Source organism: Nomascus leucogenys, chromosome 4 (assembly GCF_006542625.1).
Source record: "Nomascus leucogenys isolate Asia chromosome 4, Asia_NLE_v1, whole genome shotgun sequence".
Taxonomy (NCBI): domain Eukaryota; kingdom Metazoa; phylum Chordata; class Mammalia; order Primates; family Hylobatidae; genus Nomascus; species Nomascus leucogenys.
The window spans coordinates 83,790,472-83,813,019 of NC_044384.1; the positions used below are offsets into that span (position 1 = coordinate 83,790,472).

A 22,548-nucleotide genomic window follows, 5' to 3' on the forward strand; every position below is an offset into this window, starting at 1 on the left:
AACCTCCACCTCCCAGGTTCAAGCAATTCTCCTGCCTCAGCCCCCCGAGTAGCTGGGACAACAGGCGTGCACCACGCGTGGTTAGTTTTTGTATTTTTAGCAGAGACGAGATTTCCCCATGTTGGCCGGGCTGGTCTCAAACTCCTGACCTTATGCAATCCCCGGGCACTCTTCTTGACAAGTTCTAAGTGCTTTATAAAATATCAAATCATGTAATCCTCACAACCACTATGTCAACACTTTTTAATCCCCATTTGAAGATGGAGGCAACTGAAGTACAGAGAGATTGTGCAAGTTGCTTAAAGTCACACAGCTGAGAGTTTAGGTATCATCTGTTTCAGTAGAAAAGGTTCCTGTGAGCAGAAGCTTCATCTGGGGCTGCCCTGGTCACTGCTACAACCCTGCACCCAGAGCAGTGCAACACACTCTAAAAAAAGGTGTGTGGGAAATGGGACCTGGCCACGCAGACAGAAGCTGCTAGGGAGAAGATGGAAGGCCTGGAAAGGCCACTGCTGGTCAGCAGTGTGGTGGCCTGGAGACAGTGCCAAGAAGAAATGAAAGGTGTCCTTGACAGAATGGATGTAGATGAATAAGAGAGGAGGCCAAGGCCTCGGAGGAACCCTTGACCACGCTTTCCTTCATGCTCCCTCCAAAATGCATCCAGAATCCAATTCCTGTCTCCTCCTCTGCTCCCATCCTGGCTCCCTGGGATTACTGCCACAGCCTCCTAAGAGGTATCCCTGCTCTCACCCTCCCCTCTTCCTCCACACAGCAGCCAGAGGGATCCTGAGAAAACTAAGATCATGTCACTTCTCTGCTCAAAACCTGCCAATGTGTTCGGGAGTGGCAATGGCCTCTAACCCTGCAAGACCTGGCCCCTGCTTCCTCTCGGCAGCTGTGCCTCCTGCCATCCTGGCTACCCCGAGGCAGCTCCCACCCCATGTCCTTTGCATTGGCTGTTCCATGGGCCTGCAAGGTTCTCCCCTACATTTCCATGGATCTCACTCCCTTGCTTTCTTCAAGTCTTTTCTCACCGTGCCCCACAATTGAAAATGCAAAACCGCTGGGCGCGGTGGCTCATGTCTGTAATCCGCACTTTGGGAGGCAGAGGCGGGGGGATCACTTGAGGTGAGTAGTCTTGAGACCAGCCTGGTCAACATGGTGAAACCCCGCCTCTACTAAAAATAAAAAAATTAGCCGGGCATGGTGGCGCACACATGTAATCCCAGCTAATTGGGAGGTTGAGGCAGGATAATTGCTTGAACCCAGGAGGCAGAGGTTGCAGGGAGCCGAGATCGCCCCACTGCACTCTAGCCTGGGAAACAGAGCGAGCGTTTAAGACCAGCCTGGACAACACGGCGAAATCCGTCTATACAAAAAAAAAAAAAAAAATAGAAAAATTAGCTAGGCATAGTGGTGCTTGCCTGTAACCCCAGGCACTTGGGAGGCTGAGGTGGGAGGATGGCTTGAGCTCAGGAGGTTGAGGCTGCAATGAGCTGTGATGGCGCCACTGCACTCCAACCTGGGAGACAGTGAGACTCAACTGCGTCTCAAAAAAAAAAAAAAGCAGGCGGTTAGATTGCACAGGCCCTGAACCCCATCCTAAAGCCTCCAGCACTTTCAAATGAGGGATTACCAGGTTTGCGGGTCTGCTGCAACTTGGCTGCAGTGTCCAAAATGGGTGGGGCAGGTGGAATTAAAGATGAGGCTGTGGAGACAAGCTACTAGCAGAGAGGACACACTTTAAACCCTGGGAAGATAGCATTACCCAGAGAGGGGGAAGGATGAGGACACTGCAGAGCCCAAGATCATCGCCAGACCCGAGTCATGCGGCTCCTTTGTTCCAGGAACCACAGCTGACCCTAGAAGCAATAGCAGCATTTTTCACTCCGCAGGTGCATCTCTTCCACGCTTTGGGGTGCCTGCCCTGCCTCTGACTTCTGGGGCTGGGATTTAAGGCCCTACCAGGCCACAACTCGCCAGCTCATAGGCGGTCAACTACTGATTCCGTTCTTCGTCTCCTTCACTCCTTTACATCGGACTCACGATGGCTGAGGGGCAGCTCCCTCTCGTTAAGTGCTTCCCGCGTGCTAAACACCGCACCAATTCCCCTTGGCCTTACAGGACCAAACGACCGGCGCGCTCAGAGAGGGTGTGCGGTTCCACTGAGGACGCCCAGCGGGACAGCCGGGCCCGCTGCCGTGAGATCCCCCGACTGTCCAGCCCAAGCGCCCTCGCGGTCACGTGGCATTTCTGGAACATTCAGAACCTAACAGCCAGGATGCAGGAGGGCCAGGCCGAGGCCGGAGCGCTGGACAACGCAGGCAGCTGGCGCTCGAGGGCCAGGCAGCTCCCACCGACTAGGACCCCCCATCCCGATGCGCGGGCGAAGAGCTGGGGCCCTGTGCCGCTGGCGATCCCGGGGACCGCCTGGAACTCGCAGCACTCGGGAGCGAGGGGGAAAGCAACCCACAGGTCCCGCAACCGCCGGAGACACAGCTACAGACCCCGACTGTAGCCGGTACTCCCATATGCCACGGGCGGGGCGAAACCCGGCCTTTTGAAGGGCAGCGATTTAAACCAATCAGTGCAAAGAGTTGGCAACCCTCCGCCCAATTGGAATCGCTCTCATTCTGAAGGCGGTTCCGACTTGGAGTCCGGCAGCCCAATGGGAGAGGTGGAAACTTCCAGAACGAACAGAACCAATGGGCGCGGCCAGCGCGGCTACGATTGGCAGTGCAAAGGACCAATCCGTATCGCAGAAGTCCGCTCCTCCCTCCATTCGTGGAGCCTGGGATGGGTGGGTTTATAGAGGAGCGCCCAATCCTGAGGTGCGGGGGAGGCAGGGTTGAAGGAATTACTCCCCGCTGTCCAATGAGAGGGAAGTGGAGATGATGGGCTGGACGTCAAGCCAATAGTAGAGCAGCACAGAGATTTCCCCCTAGAAGAACTCGACCAGTGAGCAGGCGAGGAAGGGGCGGGAGCCGGGGTCCCGGCAGCTTCTAGTAGGTTCCAGAAGGCGGCGCGTGCGGTTGGGAACGCGGAGCGGACGGATTCGATTCAACGGGGTTCCCAGCCGCGCTGCGCTATGGAGCAGGTGAAGGGGGAGGGGCAGGCTGAGGCCGCGAGACTGCTCGGGGACCGCCGGAGGCCAGGCCGCGGTAGGGGGGCGGGGCGGGCGCCGGATCGAGGCGACCGGAGCTGGGTGCTGGGGCCGGACGGGGCGGCGGCGGGGAGGTGAGGGCCGCGGGCGGCGGGCGGGAGCGGGATCTGTAGCGAGGCCGGTGTTGGGGAGCGCCCATCGCCCCTTGGTTGGGCGAGGAGGACCGGGAGGAGGCCACAGCTTGGGTGAGTCCGGCCGGCGGCGGGAAGAGGGGCCGCGACCGGGTCCTGAAGGCGTCCCGAGGGGGCGGCTGCGGGCCATGCTGGGGAGGGTGCGGGCCGCAGGGGGCGGGGTGGAGGTGGGCCAGGGGCCGGGGTCCGCACCCGCGAGGTAGCCCTCCGGGAGATCGGAGACGGCCGACGGAGAAACAGCTCGAGACTTAACCACGAGGAACTTGGACGGATCCAGGGAGCGGGGACGGGAATACCCTGGGAGTAGCCGAGGATCTTAGCAACCTGGGATCCAGTTGGGGCAAATCTTACACTTCTACATCTGAGAAGGTCAGGGTGGGAGAGCGTTGAGCGGGGGTCTGAGGAGCGACAGACCGACTCTACCTGATGCAGGAAAGGGAAGGGTGCCGCAAAAGTCCTTGGAACGAATTCCATCACTGGCAGTGTTTTACAAATGTATTGCGGCCCCTCCCCCTCTTTTTGTATGCTTGTGTGTGATTGTGGAGTGACCGAGGACCGACACTTCCGAAAGGTGGGTCTGAAAGATGGGTTTCTGACTACCCGGGGGTGGTTGTAGACAATTTACAGAGATCAACTGCTGGAAGTTATGGGCCTCTATTGAGCATTTGAGGGGCCAAGTTTGAAGCGGTTGCTGCTTCCTTTCAGTGACTTGGTTATGTCCTCAGTAGCTTGTGGTTGTGAAAGGCCTAGAGGTTTTGTTCCATTGGAAGCTGTCATTGAGCTGCAATGATTCATCGGAAGAAAAAGGACAAAACAACCTCCAAGAAACCTCTACCAACCTCCGATAAATTATCCTCCCGCTCGGGAGTACTACCCTCTTCGCTCCAGGCCCGTAACACTTGGGGGTGACAATTCTGAAGCTATACCTGGTATCTGGTTCTTACTTCAGGGCCGTAAAACTGAGATCGCCCACACGCTCCCCTTAAATAAGACATCTCGATGGAGTAGTGACTACCATCCTTTTTTTGGTGTGAGCTACAAAGCTGAGCCTTTGGTCTCCTGTAGCAGTTGCTGCTTTAGGCAAAGCTTGAGCTTCCTTGCTGTATTAAGAGTGGAAATGAAGTTAGTAAACTTTTTGTGCCCATATAATACTTCAGTTGTATCTAGGGTTAAATGGGCTGTAGTATAGGTGAGGAAAAGATTTCTGGAATAAGACGTCGCTCTTTTACCTTTAAGAAAGGATCTGGGGCCGGGCGCGGTGGCTCAGCCTGTAATCCCAGCACTGTGGGAGGCCAAGGCAGGCGGATCACGAGGTCAGGAGATCGAGACCATTCTGGATAGCACAGTGAAACCCTGTCTCTACTAAAAATACAAAAGAAAAATTAGCCGGGCGTGGTGGTGGGCACCTGTAGTCCCAGCTACTCTGGAGGCTGAGGCAGGAGAATGGCATGAACTCAGGAGGCGGAGGTTGCAGTGAGCTGAGATCACGCCACTGCACTCCAGCCTGGGCGACAGAGCGAGACTCCGTCTCATAAAAAAAAAAAAAAAAAAAAAAAAAAGAAAAGGATCTCGGCTGGGCGCAGTGGCTCACGCGGATACTCCCAGCACTTTGGGAGGCCAAGGTGGGCTAATCACCTGAGGTCAGGAGTTCGACACCAGCCTGGCCAACATGGTGAAACCCCCTCTCTACTAAAAGTACAAAAATTAGCGGGGCATGGTGGCGCAGGCCTGTAATCCCAGCTACTGGAGAGGCTGAGATAGAAGAATTGCTTCAACCCTGGAGGCATAGGTTGCAGTGAGCCATAATTGCGCCACTGCACTCTAGCCTGGGTGACAGAGTGAGACTCCGTCTCAAAAAAAAAAAAAAAAAAAAAAAAAAACGAAACGATTTCTGTTACCAAATTTATTTTGTATTTTTTTTTTAGAGACAGGGTCTGGTTCTGTGGCCCAGGCTGAAGTGCGCTGGTGGGATCATAGCTCCCTGCAGCCTCAAGTTCCTGGCCTCAAGCGATCCTCTTGCCTCAGTCTCCTGAGTAGCTGGGCACACCACCAGAACTGGCTAATTTTAAAATTTTTTGTAGAGACGGGAGTTTTGCTGTTTACCAGGCTGGTCTCGAATTTCTAGGCTCAAGCAATCCTCTAGCCTTGGCCTCCCACTGTATTAGCACTAGGATTACAGGCGTGAGTCACCTTGCCTGGTCTTAAAATGTTTGTTTTTAAATCACCACCACTCGTGATAGAAGTGTATGTATAGGTAGGTAGATGGTGAATGAATATTTGACTTAACTCAGGACAGCAAACTGGCATGGCAGCTGTACAGATGACCTGGCATTTAACCCCAGGTGTGTTTGAGCCCACCATCTGGAAGCCATTCCTGAAAACAAACACGATTTTTCTACCTTTTGTTTTCATTTTCAACTGTGAGGTTTGTATTTTAGTTTAGAAAATACTCAAGTTGGGCCAGGTGCAATGGCTCACACTTGTAATCCCAGCACTTTGGGAGGCCGAGGTGGGCGGATCATGAGGTCAGGAGTTTGAGACCAACCTGTCCAGCATGGAGAAACCCCGTCACTAGTAAAAATACAAAAAAAAAAAAAAAAAAAAAAAAATAGGGCCAGGCGTACTGGCTCACGCCTGTAATCCCAGCACTTTGGGAGGTCGAGGTGGGTGGATCACGAGGTCAGGAGTTCAAGACCAGCCTGGCCAATATGGTGAAACCCTGTCTGTATTAAAAATACAAAAATTAGCTGGATGTGGTGGCACGCGCCTGTAGTCCCAGCTACTTGGGAGGCTGAGGCAGGAGAATCGCTTGAACCCAGGAGGCGGACCTTGAAGTGGGCCAAGATTGCGCCACTGCACTCCAGACTGGGTGACAGCGAGACTCTGTCTCAAAAAAAAAAAAAAAAAATTAGGCGGGCATCGTGGCGCGCGCCTGTGGTCCCAGCTACATGGGAGGCTGAGGCAGGACAATTGCTTGAACCCGGCTGGTGGAGGTTGCAGTGAGCCAAGATTGTGCCACTGCCCTCCAGCCTGGATGACAGCAAGACTCCGTCTCCAAAAAAAAAAAAACAAGTTGGACAGATTTTGAATGTTCAGGCTTGTTTTTTTTTCAATAGGGGCCTTTCAAATCCCACAATGATACACTTCTTACATTTAACCCAGCTCAGGCGTACAGCCATGTAACACATTCAGCAAAACAGTATTTACTGTTATGTGCACTGTGTGCTGGTATTTTTTGTCCCATTTGGTCTCTTAAAATGCTGGTCATGACCTACAAAATTGATTTCCTGACCCACTGCCGATCAGTACTGTGTCTGAAAAATGCTTTTCTAAAGCATAGGCAGGAACTTCACCAGCTGCCTCTTGATACCACTTGAGTTTTGTTAACTCTTTGTCTTCTGGCCTCTGTCTTGGGCTCTAGGATTTTTTATCCCTTGTTTGCTTAATTTGGCAGGTTCTTTCTGCCCTTGCCTCTGTAAGGTCTCTGATTGATGGAAGTTCCTGATCTCTCTGTTTGAGGATTCCAAAATCATTTCTCTTTTTTTTTTTTTTTTTTTTTTTTTCAGATACAGTCTCACTCTGTCCCCTAGGTGAGAATGCAGCAGTGCAATCTCGGCTCACTGCAACCTCCGACTCCCAGGTTGAAATGATTCTCCTGCCTCAGCCTGCTGAGTAGCTGGGACTAAGGCATGCACCACCACATCCGGCTTATTTATTTATTAATTTATTGAGACTGAGTTTCGCTCTTGTTGCCCAAGCTGGAGTGCAATGGCGCTATCTCAGCTCACCGCAACCTCCACCTCCCAGGTTCAAGCAATTTTCCTGTCTCGGCCTCCTGAGTAGCTGGGATTACAGGCATGCACCACCATGCCCGGCTAATTTTTTTTTGTATTTTTAGTAGAGACGGGGTTTCTCCACGTTGAGGCTGGTCTCGAACTCCTGACCTCAGGTGATCTGCCTACCTGGGCCTCCCAAAGTGCGGGGATTACAGGCGTGAGCCACCGCACCCAGCAGCGGCTAATTTTTGTATTTGTAGTAGAGACAGGGTTTCACCATGTTGGCCAGACTGGTCTGGAACTCCTGACCTCAGGTGATCCATCCGCCTCAGCTTCCCAAAGTGCTGAGATTACAGCCTAAAATCATTTCTCTTGACAAAATTATTTCTTGCATCAGTTTACTGGGTGGTGAGTGGATAATACATAGAATGAGTGAGTGACTTCGGTGACATAACTCTATCTCACAGAACGTTTACCTCTTAGAAGGTATATTTTGGTCTGGTGTGGGGGCTCACCTTTGGGAGACTGAGGCAGGAGGGTTGCTTTAGGCCAAGAGTTTGAGACAAGCCTGGGCAATATGGCGAGACACCATTTCTACCACGAAAAGAAAAAAACAGTGAGGCGTGGTGACACACACTTGTAGTCCCAGCTACTTAAAAGGCTGAGTTGGCCAGGCGCAGTGGCTCACACCAGTAATCCCAGCACTTTGGGAGGCCAAGGCGGGCAGATCACCTGAGGCCAGGAGTTCAAGACCAGCCTGACCAACGTGGAGAAACCCCGTCTCTACTAAAAATACAAAATTAGGCAGATGTGGTGGTGCGTGCCTGTAATCCCGGCTACTCAGGAGGCTGAGGCAGGAGAATCGCTTGAACCTGGGAGGCAGAGGTTGTGGTGAGGCGAGATCGCGCTATTGCACTCCAGCCTGGGCAACCAGAGTGAAACTCTGTCTCAAAGAAAAAAAAAAAAAAAAAAAATACAGAAAAAAGGCTGAGTCAGGAGGATTGCTTGAGCCCAGGAGCTCAAGGTTACAGTCAGCTGTGATCATGCCACTGCACTGCAGGCTGGTAACAGAGTGAGATGCCATCTTTAAAAAAAATAAATATGGCCGGGCACGGTGGCTCACGCCTGTAATCCCAGCACTTTGGGAGGCTGAGATAGGTGTATTATGAGGTCAGGAGTCTGAGACTAGCCTGGCCAACATGGTGAAACCCCATCTCTACTAAAAATACAAAAATTAGCTGGGCGTGGTGGTGGGTGCCGGTAATCCCAGCTACTCAGGAGGCTGAGGCAGGAGAATCGCTTGAACCTGGGAGGCAGAGGTTGCCGTGAGGCAAGATCGTGCCACTACACTCCAGTCTGGGGACAGAGCAAGACTCCGTCTCAAAAAAAAATAATAATAAATACAATGAGCTTCTCGAGGGGTTGCCTGCCCTCAGGTAGGCTGCTGTGGGGCACCTGACCTTTTGTGGGGCAGCTCAGTGAGGAGAAACCCTTTAGTGAGCACCCTGTTCTGACAGGGCCAAGGCCTGCCTCACATTTTTTTTTTTTTTTTAATTAAAAAGTAAACAATGTGGAAAATGCAAACTTGGGGAGGGCAGAAAGATCACACACAAGGCTGTCACTTCACACTTGGAGGGTTGCACAGTGGCCCAGAAGAGGCGCTCCTCACTTGCCAGATGGTGGGGCAGGTGGGCAGAGGTGCTCCTCTCTCCCCAGTCAGTTGGGCGGCCAGGCAGAGGTGCTCCTCACTTCCCAGTCGGTGGGGTGGCCAGGCAGAGCTGCCTCACTTTTTAAAACTGCTGTATGCCGCCAGGCGCAGTGGCTCACACCTGTAATCTCAGCACTTTGGGAGGCCAAGGCATGTGGATCACCTGAGGTCAGGAGTTTAAGACCAGCCGACCAATATGGTGAAACCCCGTCTCTACTAAAATTACAAAAATTATCCAGGCGTCCGGATATGCGCCTGTAATCCCAGCTACTTGGGAGGCTGAGGCAGGAGAATCGCTTGAACCTGGGAGGCGAAGGTTGCAGTGAGCCAAGATCATGCCACTGCACTCCAGCCTGGGTGACAGAGTGAGACTCCGTCTCAAAAAACAAAACAAAACAAAACAAAAGCCCGTTGTATCCTTACTTCGTGCACTCTGATGTTTGAGAAGGGAGAGGTTTAAACCATAGTAGCATTTCTTTATCCTCCATCCCCTTTGTAATGTAGTAATATTTAAGAATGGCAGGAATCAATTTGGGGGGGCTAGCTTGACTGTTACCCATTAATGAAGATTTGTCCATCATGTGGCAACATGTTGCCACCCCAGGAAATGGAGACCAGTTCTTCTCTGATGGGAGGAGTTGGGCAATTACACCATAGGCAAGCATCTTGCCGCTCCCAGGAAAGAGAAGCCTCCACTGCCATCCCACAGCCTTTGGGTCACTGGAGCATGTATCAGTGCCATTCCGCCCACCTTCTTCCTGTGAGGGGTGACTAGGGCTGTGCTCTGTTTGTCATTTGGATGCTTTGGAAATCTGTGGCAAACGAATTGACTTTTCCATGGAAGGAGCATGTGGTACATTCTGGAGTGGCTTCGTGAGCTCCATGTGGAGACTGTAAGAGTGGCAGAGCCCTCGTTCGTCACATGGGGGCCAGCGTGGAGTGCAGCCTGGGCTCTTTGCCTGTGCTTATTTTTTCTTTGCGGCTCCTTAGGGAAGGTGTGAGAAATTAAATAAATGAACTGCTTTTCTCTCTTCTGATCTGTAAAGTCACCTATTTGTTTGTTGGTAACTACATAAAAGAATGAGTGTTGTCTTTAAAGCTTAGGATTAAATGGGCACATCATAGAGAAGCTGTGTGTTCCTTTCCCCTCAGGTCAGTGAGCTGAAGGAGAAAGGCAACAAGGCCCTGAGCGCAGGCAACATCGATGATGCCTTACAGTGCTACTCCGAAGCCATTAAGCTGGATCCTCACAACCACGTGCTGTACAGCAACCGTTCTGCTGCCTATGCCAAGAAAGGAGACTACCAGAAGGCTTATGAGGATGGCTGCAAGACCGTCGACCTAAAGCCTGACTGGGGCAAGGTCAGCTGTGGGCACTGGAGGGAGAGAGGCCCTTCAGACCTCTCCAGAAATGCCTTTTGGTGGCCTGAGGTTTACCTGTCCTGATACACTGATAGTTACCTACCCACCTCCCTGTTTGAGTATCCTCCTCAGAAATGGCATTTTTCATTAAATCTAAGGTAGCCATTAGTTGTAATACAGGTTTTATTTTTGGTACTAAGAAGGAAGAGGCTGGGGCTGGGCGCGGTGACGCACGCCTGTAATCCCAACGCTTTGGGAGGCTGAGGTGGGCGGATCACTTGAGGTCAGGAGTTCAAGACTAGCCTGGCCAACATGGTGAAACCCTGTCTGTACTAAAAATGCAAAAAAATTTAGTCAGGCATGGTGGCATGTGCTTGTACTCCCATCTACTCAGGAGACTAAGGCAGGAGGATCACCTGAGCCTGGCAAGTGGAGATTGCAGTGAGCTGAGATCGTGCCACTGCACTCCAGCCCAGGTGACACAGCAAGACCCTGTCTCAGGAAAAAAAAAAAAAAAGGAGGAAGAGGCCCGGTGCAGTGGCTCACGCCTATAATCCCAGCACTTTGGGAGGTTGAGGCAGGAGGATTACTGGAGCCCAAGGGTTTGGGACCAGCCTGGGCAACATAAGGAGTCCCTGTCTTTACCAAAAAAAAAAAAAGGGAAAAAAAATGTTGCCAAAGTAACTGACCACAGTTGATCAGAGGTGAACGGGGTGGGGCGGATGTGCCTCTGCTATTTGGATGGATCCTTAAAGTAGCAGCCTTGGCCTTGTAGCCTACTCCTCTCGTTTTTTTCTCTTTGGCCTTCATGTGAATACTCATTTTTTCCCCCATAAAAGTAGAATTGTTCTTTTTTGAGTTCATCTTCTAGATTACCTCTGGGTGTTCTTTACTTTGTGCCTGTCTTTGGTGGTTTAAGGGCTATTCACGAAAAGCAGCAGCTCTAGAGTTCTTAAACCGCTTTGAAGAAGCGAAGCGAACCTATGAGGAGGGCTTAAAACACGAGGCAAATAACCCTCAACTGAAAGAGGGTTTACAGAATATGGAGGCCAGGTTGGCAGGTAGGTACCACGCACAGTTTTCGTTCTTATTATTAATGGGATTAATTTTGAGTCTTCCCCCCGAGAAATGTCAGTCTGGTAGGGTATGGGACACAGTAATTCTAGTGAACTCATTTCATAGTGGTGTGCTTTCCTTTACTCGGACAGAGAGAAAATTCATGAACCCTTTCAACATGCCTAATCTGTATCAGAAGTTGGAGAGTGATCCCAGGACAAGGACACTACTCAGTGATCCTACCTACCGGGAGCTGATAGAGCAGCTACGAAACAAACCTTCTGACCTGGGCACGTAAGTGGACGCCGCTCATTAAGGTTCTGGAAATCAGGGGGAATGTTATGCTTTCTTCCTCTAACCTCACAGCAGAGGGTTCCCTGGTCTAAACTGCAATTTCTGCCTTTGTTTATTCTCTGCAGAGCAGTAGGTGGTGGTCGTTTATTTGTAATTATAGAAAGGGTCAGGGGAGCATATATCACAGTAATCTAGAATGTTCCTTGTCATCTATATACACCTCTTGCCTGCTCTTCTAGAATTCTGATCTAGCGTCAACCCCATCCTTTCCATCTACTTAGGCCCTACTGTCTCTGTTGGTATATCAGAGTGGAAACAGGGTTGAAGTTCATGTGTAAAGATGTGTCTAAATCTTGTACTGGTATCCATCTCTATCTCAATCCACTGGCTCCTGAGATCAGCTACGGAAGTATACCTAAAACAACTCATTCCTCTGTGTATCTGCCAACCTTGAGGAATAAACTTGACCTCTGTGACTTCGTTTTGTTTTCTTTTCTTTTTTCAAGATGGAGTCTCGCTCTGTCACCTAGGCTGGAGTGCAGTGGTGTGATCTCAGTTCACTGCAACTTCCACCTCCTGGGTTCAAGCGATTCTCCTGCCTCAGCCTCCTGAGTAGCTGGGATTACAAGTGTACACCACCACGCCCGGCTAATTTTTGTATGTTTAGTAGTAGCAACGGGTTTCACCATGTTGGCTAGGCTGGTCTCAAACTCCTGACCTCAAGTGGTCTGCCCGCCTTGGCCTCCCAAAGTGCTGGGATTACAGGTGTGAGCCACCGTGCCCGGCTATCTGTGACTTCATTTTATTTATTTTTGTTGACTCTATTTTAGATGGTGTTTTGATGGTTTGAGTATTCCTCAATTGTAACTCAGGAGTGGTGCAAAATCTAGCCATCTTTTGATGGGTGAGGAGCTTCTAAACACAGGAATATGACTTTAATAGTAAGTGGGAGTTAAAATACTGATTGTGGGGAGGAGTAATTACAATTTTTCTTTGTTTTTTTAAATCAATACTAGGAAACTACAAGATCCCCGGATCATGACCACTCTCAGCGTCCTCCTTGGGGTCGATCTGGGCAGTATGGATGAGGAGGAAGAGGTTGCAACACCTCCACCACCACCGCCTCCCAAAAAGGAGACCAAGCCAGAGCCAATGGAAGAAGATCTTCCAGAGAATAAGAAGCAGGTCTGGTTTTTTTCTCTCCTCACTGTCACCTATTTATAAACAACTAGAAATCTTTATGTTGAATGGGGACATCTGTTGACCTTGATTGACCATGATTATTATGGTTTTTTTAGAAACGGAGTCTTGCCGTGTTTTCCAGGTTGGTCTTGAACTCCTGGCCTTAAGCGATGCTCCTGCTTCAGCTAGGATTACAGTCAAGAGCCACTGTGCCCACCTGTAACTATTTTGAGTGCTTTAGTATGTGCTAAACTTATGGCTATTATTCGTTAGAATGGTTAGCATGTTAAAAAATCAGCTTCAGGCCAGGCGTCGTGGCTCACGCCTGTAATCCTAGCACTTTTGGAGGCCAAGGTGGGCAGATCACCTGAGGTCAGGAGTTCAAGACCAGTCTGGCCAACATGGTGAAACCTCATCTTCACTAAAAATACAAAAATTAGCCAGGTGTCATGGTGGGCGCCTGTAGTCCCAGCTACTTGGGAGGCTGAGGCAGAAGAATCGCTTGAACTCGGGAGGCAGAGGTTGAAATAAGCCGAGATCTCCAGGCTGGGTGACCCTGTCTCAAAAAAAAAAAAAAAGATGAGCTTCACAAGAGAATTCCTAGGAGTAATGTGTAGCAAAGAGTGAGCAGCAGGAGTTGCCCTTCCCATGGTCGCCACAGCGGCTTCATTGCTGCCAGTGTGAATGTTGGTCAGAGCAAGACTGGAAAGTTGGGATTAATTCACGTCCTTGTCATGATCCAGAAGAATGTTGTCCACATCAATCCTTAGGCCTTTGCTGCCTGGCTGGACATGGTGTGTGGTTGGGAGTGTCCGCAGCAGCACTCTTTTAGAGCAGGAGGCATGCGCCTCAACGATTTCATTTCCCTCCTTGTAAACTAGAACAGCAGATTGTTGCCAAATTTAGCACCTTGAAATGGGTAAGCGTTGGTTGTTTAGGGTGTCTCAGCTGGAAAAAGGCCCTCCATTGTGGGCGGTAGTGAGCTTTGCCGAAGACTCGTGCCACTCAGCTGCTTCTCATCCTCTCACCACCCCCTCTGCTGTGGTTCCCTGACAACTAAGACCCTGAGGCAACCACAAGACCGACACCAGATCTGCTGCAGCCTCAGAATAAAGCCTGGTCCAAAACTCTGCTGTCCTCACCGGTTGCTTCAAGTCAAAGGGATTTGCTCACCCCTAAAGAATTGCTCTGCTTCCTGACAAAGATCCAGGAGAGTAGGTGGAAAAGGAGGAGTTTCAGAGCAAGCAAAGATGAAGTTAGTTTTCATTCTAACGGCTGATACTTGACTGTATTATCTATAGCTGATTGATGAAGAGGCCTTCAGGAGAACTTGCTAGAATTCTATGCATGTTAGTTGTATTTCAGAACTTGTGACAGATCATAGATTCTTGCTGTCTTTGTCACCTGAGATAGATTTCCTCAGCACTCACTTCTTCTTAAACCTCATCTAGGCACTGAAGGAAAAAGAGCTGGGGAACGATGCCTACAAGAAGAAAGACTTTGACACAGCCTTGAAGCATTATGACAAAGCCAAGGAGCTGGACCCCACCAACATGACTTACATTACCAATCAAGCAGGTGAGGCCCAGAAACAAGGGGCAAGGGAATTGTTGGGTGTCTCTGAGGGAAGAAGTAAGGACTGACTGTTCCTTCTTAACCATCCTGCCTGGCAGCGGTATACTTTGAAAAGGGCGACTACAATAAGTGCCGGGAGCTTTGTGAGAAGGCCATTGAAGTGGGGAGAGAAAACCGAGAAGACTATCGACAGATTGCCAAGTAGGCTCGACCTTCCAGAATACCTTGAGTAGCGCGGAGGGTTTGCTGTCCAAGACTTAAGTTTCTCTGCATGGGGAGGAGGGCTGCTGGCCATAGAATCTGCTTTGTTAAGAAAGGGCTGGCAAGAAGGTCACCGGAGGCAAGACAAAAGGTGTTGAAGGCAGTGATGCGGGCCTTTCTAGCTGCAGGTGTGTTTTTCTGCAGGAGCTGACCTTATCTCTTTGTCCTAAGCAGTCCTTGTCCCTCTTTCTTTATCAGAGCATATGCTCGAATTGGCAACTCCTACTTCAAAGAAGAAAAGTACAAGGATGCCATCCATTTCTATAACAAGTCTCTGGCAGAGCACCGAACCCCAGATGTGCTCAAGAAATGCCAGCAGGTGGGTAGGAAAAGAATAGGGGTATTTTCTTGTTTTCCTAATAATTGAGCCATTATTTCTTACTGTTTTATTTAATAATGAACTTGACTTTTTTTTTTTTTTTTTTTTGAGATAGGGTCTCACTCTTTCACCCAGGCTGAAGGACAGTGGCACAATCATGGCTCACTGCAGCCTCAACCTCCTGGGCTTCAATGATCTTCCCACCTCAGCCTGAGTAGCTAGGATTACAGGCGTGTGCCACCACGTCCAGCTAATTTTTTTTTTTTTTTTTTTTTTTTTTTTTTTTTTGAGATGGAGTCTCTATTTGTCACCCAGGCTGGAGTGTAGTGGCATGGTCTCTGCTCACTGCAACCTCTGCCTCCCAGGTTCAAGCAATTCTCCTGCCTCAGCCTCCCGAGTAGCTAAGACTACAGGTGCTAATTTTTGTATTTTTAGTAGAGATGGGGTTTCATTATATGGGCCAGGCTGGTCTCAAACTCCTGACCTCATGATCCACCCACCTCAACCTCCCAAAGTGCTGGGATTACAGGCCACTGCACCTGGCACGTCCAGCTAATTTTTCTATTTGTAGAGAAGGGGTCTCACTGTGTTGCCCAGGTTGGTCTTGAACTCCTAAACTCAAGTGATCCACCCCCCTCAGCCTCCCAAAGTGCTGGAATTACAGGCGTAAGCCACTATGCCTGGCTGAACCTGACCTTTTTTTAGGTAGTGGCTTTGGTCATCTTACATGATTCTTTCTCTGTCATTTAACAGTGACAACATGTAGGAAGTGATCTGGTGGGTTTTTTTGGTTTTTTTTTTGTTTGTTTGTTTTTTTCAGTTTTTGGTATTGGCCAAGATTTCAACTCTAAATGTGTTAATATTGAGGGCCTGTGCATTAAGAGTGTTAATAGTTCTTGTAACATAACATTTTGACTATTAATACAACAAAAATGATGTGAATTAGGCCAATTGTCATAAATTATGTAGGGCGTGACAAAGGATTGGTGAGAAAATGAATTGTGCTAGTAAGGCGTGCATCCTTTTCATACAGTGCTTATTTTTGTACCAAGTGTTGTGTCAGTGCCATTCATTATCTTTCATGGTATATCTTAATGGTAAAGACTGTAAATTTCTTTTAAAATCTTGCCAGCAATAGCAGGGCGCAGTGGCTCATGCCTGTAATCCTAGCACTTTGGGAGGCCGAGGTGGGTGGATCATGAGGTCAGGAGTTCAAGACCAGCCTGGCCAAGATGGTGAAACCCCGTCTCTACTAAAAATACGAAAAAATTAGCCAGGTGCAGTGGCAGGCGCCTGTAATCCCAATTACTCAGGAGGCTGAGGCAGGAGAATCGCTTGAACTCGGGGCGGGGCAGGGGCGAGGCGCGGAGGTTGCAGTGAGCCGAGATCGTGCCACTACACTCCAGCCTGGGTGAGGGTGAGACTCCATCTCAAAAAAAAAAAAAAAATCTTGCCAGCAATACTCTGAAAATTAAAATCCTAATGTGATTTTTTTTTTTTTTTTTTTTTTCGAGATGGAGTCTTGCTCTGTCACCCAGGCTGGAGTGCAGTGGCGCGATCTCGGCTCACTGCAAGCTTCCGCCTCCCAGGTTCACGCCATTCTCCTGCCTTAGCCTCCCGAGTAGCTGGGACTACAGGAGCCCGCTACCACACCAGGCTAATTTTTTATATTTTTAGTAGAGACGGGGTTTCACCATGTTAGCCAGGATGGTCTCGATCTCCTGACCTCGTGATCCACCCACCTCGGCCTCCCAAAGTGCTGGGATCACAGGCGTGAGCCACCGTGCCCGGCCCCTAATCTGATTTTTAAGCCCAAAATTTAGATGATTATGAGTGTTTAAATTATTATTCCAAGATTTATGTTTTGTAGGCAGAGAAAATCCTGAAGGAGCAAGAGCGGCTGGCCTACATAAACCCCGACCTGGCTTTGGAGGAGAAGAACAAAGGCAACGAGTGTTTTCAGAAAGGTACTGCCTGCAGCTTGGGGATGGGGGAGCGGCGCTGGGTATGCCTCCCGTGCCTGGCTGTGGGGTAATATGGCCAGATACACATGGGGGCTTTTTGCTTTTTAAAAGATAGTCTTTGTTTTTCTTCCCCAGGGGACTATCCCCAGGCCATGAAGCATTATACAGAAGCCATCAAAAGGAACCCGAAAGATGCCAAATTATACAGCAATCGAGCTGCCTGCTACACCAAACTCCTGGAGTTCCAGCTGGCACTCAAGGTGAGGAGACCTGTGGGGGTGGCCATTACTGAAAGCCTGCACATGAGGAGTGGGTTTTCTCTCTGTGTTTTCATCAACATTGAGTTGATGATGATCATGATGTTTGAGACAGTGTCTCACTCTGTCCTGCCTCAGCCTCCTGAGGAGCTAGGACCACAGGCACATGCCACCACATCCTGCTACATTTTAAATTTTTTTGTAGAATTGGGGTCTTCCTGTGTTGCCCAGATTTATAGTAGTGTGTGTGTGTGTGTGTGTGTGTGTGTGTGTGTGTGTAAAATATGGGACCTGCTACTACTGCTTGGCGGTACCTTGGAAAGTGGGTCCTTTCACCCCCGTATCCTTCCTCTTTTTCCTTTGTTTTTGCCTTTTTAACCATTTTTAAGAAGTGGAATTGCTGAGCCATGTGGTGTCTGTGTTTACTTTTTTTTGTTTGTTTGTTTGAGACAGTCTCGCTCAGCTGCCCACGCTGGAGTGCTGTGGCACAATCTCGGCTCACTGCACCCACATCTCCCGGGTTCAAGCAATTCTCCCATCTCAGCCTCCCAAGTAGCTAGGATTACAGGCACCCGCCATCATGCCCGGCTAATTTTTTGTATTTTAGTAGAAACGGGCTTTCACCATGTTGGCCAGGCTGGCCTTGAATTCCTCACTTCAGGTGATCCACCCGCCTCAGCCTCCCAAAGTGCTAGGATTACAAGCGTGAATCACCGTGCTTGGCCCCCTTCTTTTTTTAAAGACAGGGTCTGGCTCTATCACCCAGCCTGGCTAGAGTGGAGTGGCACGATCTCAGCTCACTGCAACCTCTGCTTCCCTGGCTTAAACCATCCTCCCACCTCAGCCTCCTGAGTAGCTGGGACTACAGGTGTGCACCACCATACCCAGCTAATTTTTGTATTTTTTATAGAGGCAGGGGTTCACCATGTTTTCCCAGGCTGGTCTCAAACTCCTGGGCTCAAGTGATTGTCCTGCCTCGGACTCCCAAAGTGCTGGGATTACAGGCATGAGCCACTGCGCCTGGCCTATGTTTAATTTTTGAGGAACCACCATACGTTTTTCAGCAGCTGTACCATCCTTCCTTGCTTTTCTGTTTTGCTCAGCTAGGTAGCTCTGCTGTTCTCAGTCATATCAAGTTAGGTCAAATACGATTGTTTGACACTGTGGAGTTCTCATCATCCTCTCGAATCTCAGCCACCCTGCCTCTATCAGCAGTTTTTTTCGACTGTTCTCTAGCTGACAAACCTGGACCGTATTGTGGGAAGGTGACAGTGTGACATGTCTAGAAACAGCCATACCTGGGTTTGTGTTGGTTTTTATATTTTGTGCCACTGTCTTCTGGGTCGGTGTCTTGGCCTAGAGACATCATTTCTACTAGTAGGATTGTACAAGAGTCATGTCAAAAGCATATTGATTTGCGAGGCAAAGAATAGCAGGTTGTCAGTCACCTGGGAGGTGGGCAGTACTTTCCCAATCATGAGAGCTTGGAGAAAGAATGAATGGGATTTCTGCTGCTGTCCCGGCTTCTTGGTGGAAGGGTTGGAATTAAGCACGGGAGCTCAGTGTACTGCATAGTGTTCTCTTTCTCATTATTTCTCACTTTGAAGATGTTTCAAAGAGAAGAATACATAGTGAATATCTGGTGTATCTTCCACCTTTATCTGACAAATATTGACCTGTTTTTGCTGAACTGTTTGTGAAAGGAAATTGTATACGTTTGGTACTTAAAATGAGACATCCAAGTCTTGTGCACGCATTGCCTGAAAAGACTCCCTGTCCAGTGCAGCACTGTCAGCACACGCGACCTCACCAGACCAAGGCCTCATGCCATCTGCCGTCTGTCCATCCATACTCAGACTTGCCCACTTCTCCAAAAATACATTTTAAAACTCTGAGGTTTTTTATTTATTTATTTTTGTTTGTTTGTTTTTATTTTTTTGAGACAGAGTTTCACTCTTGTTGCCCAGGCTGGAGTGCAATGGTGTGATCTTGGCTCACTGCAACCTCCGCCTCCTGGATTCAAGCGATTCTCTTGCCTCAGCCTCCTGAGTAGCTGGGATTATTACAGGTGCAGCCACCAGCCCAGCAAATTTTTTTTTTTTTTTTTTTAGTAGAGACGGGGTTTCACCATGTTGGCCAGGCTGGTGTCGAACTCCTGACCTCAGGTGGTCCACCCACCTCGGCCTACCAGAGTGCTGGGGTTACAGGCATGAGCCACCGCACCCGGCGTTGTTTTGTTTTTTTAATCAGCAATGTTTTTGGATTCCAAAGCTCTCAGGACCAAGGTCCACGCATTTTGTCTAGTTGTGTACTCTTCAGTTTCTCAAACTGGAATTGTCCCCCGCTTTGTGTTTTTCATAACATCAGCCTCTTGCAGAGTCCAGGCAGTTTGTCTTGTGTGGGATGATCCATCATCTGGAGTTGTCTTTCCTGGTGTTGTCACCTCTGTGTGGTGCTGGGTGAGGTGTTAGAGTTGGAAGTCCACATGCTTGAGTTGCCTGTAGTGAGCTTGTCCAAGGGAATGAGCCTAATTTCTTTCTGCTGCTTCATTCTAGGACTGTGAGGAATGTATACAGCTGGAGCCGACCTTCAGTAAGTGCCTTTCTGTTGCCTGTCCCCTGTCTCTAGCCAAAAGATTAGAGAAGGAAAGGGCAAGCCCTTTGTCTACCGGTGTGTCCTTGGGACCTGTAGGATTTAGGATCCATCATCAGCAGGTGTGAACAGTGTTGGCGTGCAGGTGAAGAGGTGCAAGGAGCAGCCTTGGGCGCTGCGTTTTGATAACGTGCCACCTCTCCTGTTTGTAGTCAAGGGTTATACACGGAAAGCTGCTGCCCTGGAAGCGATGAAGGACTACACCAAAGCCATGGATGTGTACCAGAAGGCGCTAGACCTGGACTCCAGCTGTAAGGTGGGGCTGCTTCTGGCCTCCAGGGGCTCCTCCTGCCTCTTTCTCTGTTGGGTCTTTTCCATGTTCAGTCCCTGATACCTTCCCTGTCACCTCCATTTCTCTCTGTTTCTCTCTTACTTGCTCTCTCTCCCCTTGTCAGTTACCTCTGTTATCTTGGACCTACTGAAGCGCAGTGAGCTGGGTGGTCCTAACATGCTTCCCCTTTGTCTGCTCTGGACTGCAGGAGGCGGCAGATGGCTACCAGCGCTGTATGATGGCGCAGTACAACCGGCACGACAGCCCCGAAGATGTGAAGCGACGAGCCATGGCCGACCCTGAGGTGCAGCAGATCATGAGTGACCCAGCCATGCGCCTTATCCTGGAACAGATGCAGAAGGACCCTCAGGCACTCAGCGAGTACGTAGAGTCAGAGAGGCAGCCTTGCTGGAAATGGAGAACAAAAGCAGGCAGATGAGTGCACGCGGCTGGGGGGTGGTGTGCTCAGTCTGCGAGGAAGAGGAATTCTGTCATTCTTCCCAAACTTAAGGAGATTGGCAGTGGGTGGCGAGCTGGAAGGGCTTTGTTAGTCGTGATAGCTTAAGCAGTCATTTGGAAAGGCCCATTTAGCTGGGAGAAAGGTCTTGACTGGAAGCTGTGTCGTGGGCTTAGGACTGGCAAGTTCTGCGAAGTGGAGCAGGCCTCTGCGGCTCGGCGCCCCAGGCCTCGCCAGGACCCCTCCCCGCCGGGGCCTTCTGTAGAGGGGGTTGAATTGGGGCTTGCTGAGAAAGCAAGTAAGACTTTAAAAGTTGTCTCATTTCAAATAACTATGTCTTCCTCTGTAGACACTTAAAGAATCCTGTAATAGCACAGAAGATCCAGAAGCTGATGGATGTGGGTCTGATTGCAATTCGGTGATGACTTGTTCATCCCCCCTTCCCTTCGCCCTCATGTGGAAAGAGGAGCTGGGACCGCGGCGAGCAGTACGGAGCGGAAGGGAGAGCAGGGGAGAGAAGGCGTCATCTCTCTATATTTATACATAACCCCGGGGAAGACACAGACTCGTACCTGCGCTGTTTGTGCCGCCGCTCCCTCTGGGCCCTCCCAGCACACGCATGGTCTCTTCACCGCTGCCCTCGAGTTCCGTGTCTCCTTCCCCTGCCCCAGTTGCTGTCTCGGCTGCTCTCCCATAGTTGGTTATTTTTTATTTGGGGCAGTGGGCATGTATGGGGAGGGGAGGGGTTCTTCCAGCCTCAGGTCCCAGCTGTCTCACGTTGTTTATTCTGCGTCCCCTTCTCCAATAAAACAAGCCAGTTGGGCGTGGTTATATGTTGCTTTGGCCTTGAGTGAATTTTTTTTTTTTTTTTTAACCAGGAGTTTGTCTTGCAGGGGCTGCTCCTGCAACCTGATCTTGCTCTTCTCTTTGGGGCGGGCTTAGGAGGAGTCAGGTGGCTTGGCACAGCTCCATGGCTTTGCTGAGAAGGTTGCCAGGTGGCGCTGTTGCTCAGCAGCTGGAAGGGAATCTGAAGGCTTCCCCACCCCAAGTGGTACCAATGAGAGGTTCAGATAAGCTTTGGGGTGACCCTAGTGCTGTTAATTCTCCACATTATAGTCTCAAAGTTAGAAACCGGCTAGATCCAGAGAACAGGATTCTAATGTGAGATGCTGAGACATCTGTGGGGAGAGGGCAGCTATGCTGTCAGCTACTGTTAGATTTAGGAGTTGAGTCATGGATTGTTTTTGTTTTTGTTTTGTTATTTGAGACGGAGTGTCAGGCTGGAGTGCAGTGGTGTGATCTCGGCTCACTGCAACCTCCACCTCCTGGGTTCAAGCGATTCTCCTACCTCAGCCTCCCCAGTAGCTGGGATTACAGGAGCCTGCTACCACATCCAGCTAATTATTGTATTTTAGTGGAGACAGGTGTTTCACCGTATTGGCTAGGCTAGTCTCGAACTCCTGACCTCAAGCGATCCACCCGCCTCAACCTCCCAAAGTGCTGGGATTACAGGATGGGTTTTTTGTTTGTTTTTGAGACGGAGCCTCACGCTGTTGCCCAGGCTGGAGTGCAGTGGTGTGATCCAGCTCACTGCAAACTCTGCCTCCCGGGTTCACGCCATTCTGCCTCAGCTGGGACTACAGGCGCCTGCCACCACACCCGGCTAATTTTTTTTTTTTGTATTTTTAGTAGAGACGGGGTTTCACCGTGTTAGCCAGGATGGTCTCAATCTCCTGACCTCGTGATCCACCCGCCTCGACTTCCCAAAGTGCTGGGGTTACAGGCGTGAGCCACCACGCCCGGCCTGGGTGATGGTTTTAATGCACGGCTCTCACCTGAGAACTTAGGGTGCTAAGCTTTAATTACACTTTTCCATGGTTACAACAAGCTGCGTTTTCTAAAGCTCTCTTCCTGGACTGGGGAGGCCTCTGGGGCAGGAGTAAAACTTCCTCATTTGTTCCAAGAGTGCTGCTTTCTGCTAGGAAGGCGCTGAGACTAGCAGCTGGCTGGACTTCCTGCTGCCAGTTTCATCAGCTTGCTTTTCCCCTGGGAATCCCCAGCAGGCCACCCCCTTCCCCATCTGAGTGGCGCTGTTCAGGCAGCCTCCCCGATCAGCAGGA

At 50.0% G+C, this 22,548-nt stretch overlaps 1 protein-coding gene across 1 annotated transcript; it reads left to right on the plus strand.

The window, feature by feature from the left end:
* The first annotated feature begins 2,941 nt into the window (after positions 1 to 2,941).
* Positions 2,942 to 21,266, plus strand: STIP1 (stress induced phosphoprotein 1). Its single transcript, XM_004093019.3, has 14 exons — positions 2,942 to 3,097; positions 9,931 to 10,140; positions 11,060 to 11,201; positions 11,349 to 11,490; positions 12,507 to 12,675; positions 14,124 to 14,250; positions 14,346 to 14,448; positions 14,707 to 14,827; positions 16,698 to 16,794; positions 16,927 to 17,051; positions 19,604 to 19,640; positions 19,853 to 19,956; positions 20,180 to 20,352; positions 20,778 to 21,266. The coding sequence occupies exons 1-14, from the start codon at positions 3,089 to 3,091 to the stop codon at positions 20,848 to 20,850; spliced, it is 1,632 nt and encodes a 543-aa protein (XP_004093067.2). The 5' UTR covers positions 2,942 to 3,088; the 3' UTR covers positions 20,851 to 21,266.
* The last annotated feature ends 1,282 nt before the right edge of the window (positions 21,267 to 22,548 follow it).

What these genes read in the sequence shown, in the direction of transcription:
- STIP1 (XM_004093019.3), top strand. An exon ending in TAAAGCCTGACTGGGGCAAG is followed by an intron (nt 10,141 to 11,059) that starts GTCAGCTGTGGG and finishes TGGTGGTTTAAG; the next exon opens with GGCTATTCACGAAAAGCAGC. An exon ending in ACAGCTGGAGCCGACCTTCA is followed by an intron (nt 19,641 to 19,852) that starts GTAAGTGCCTTT and finishes TCCTGTTTGTAG; the next exon opens with TCAAGGGTTATACACGGAAA.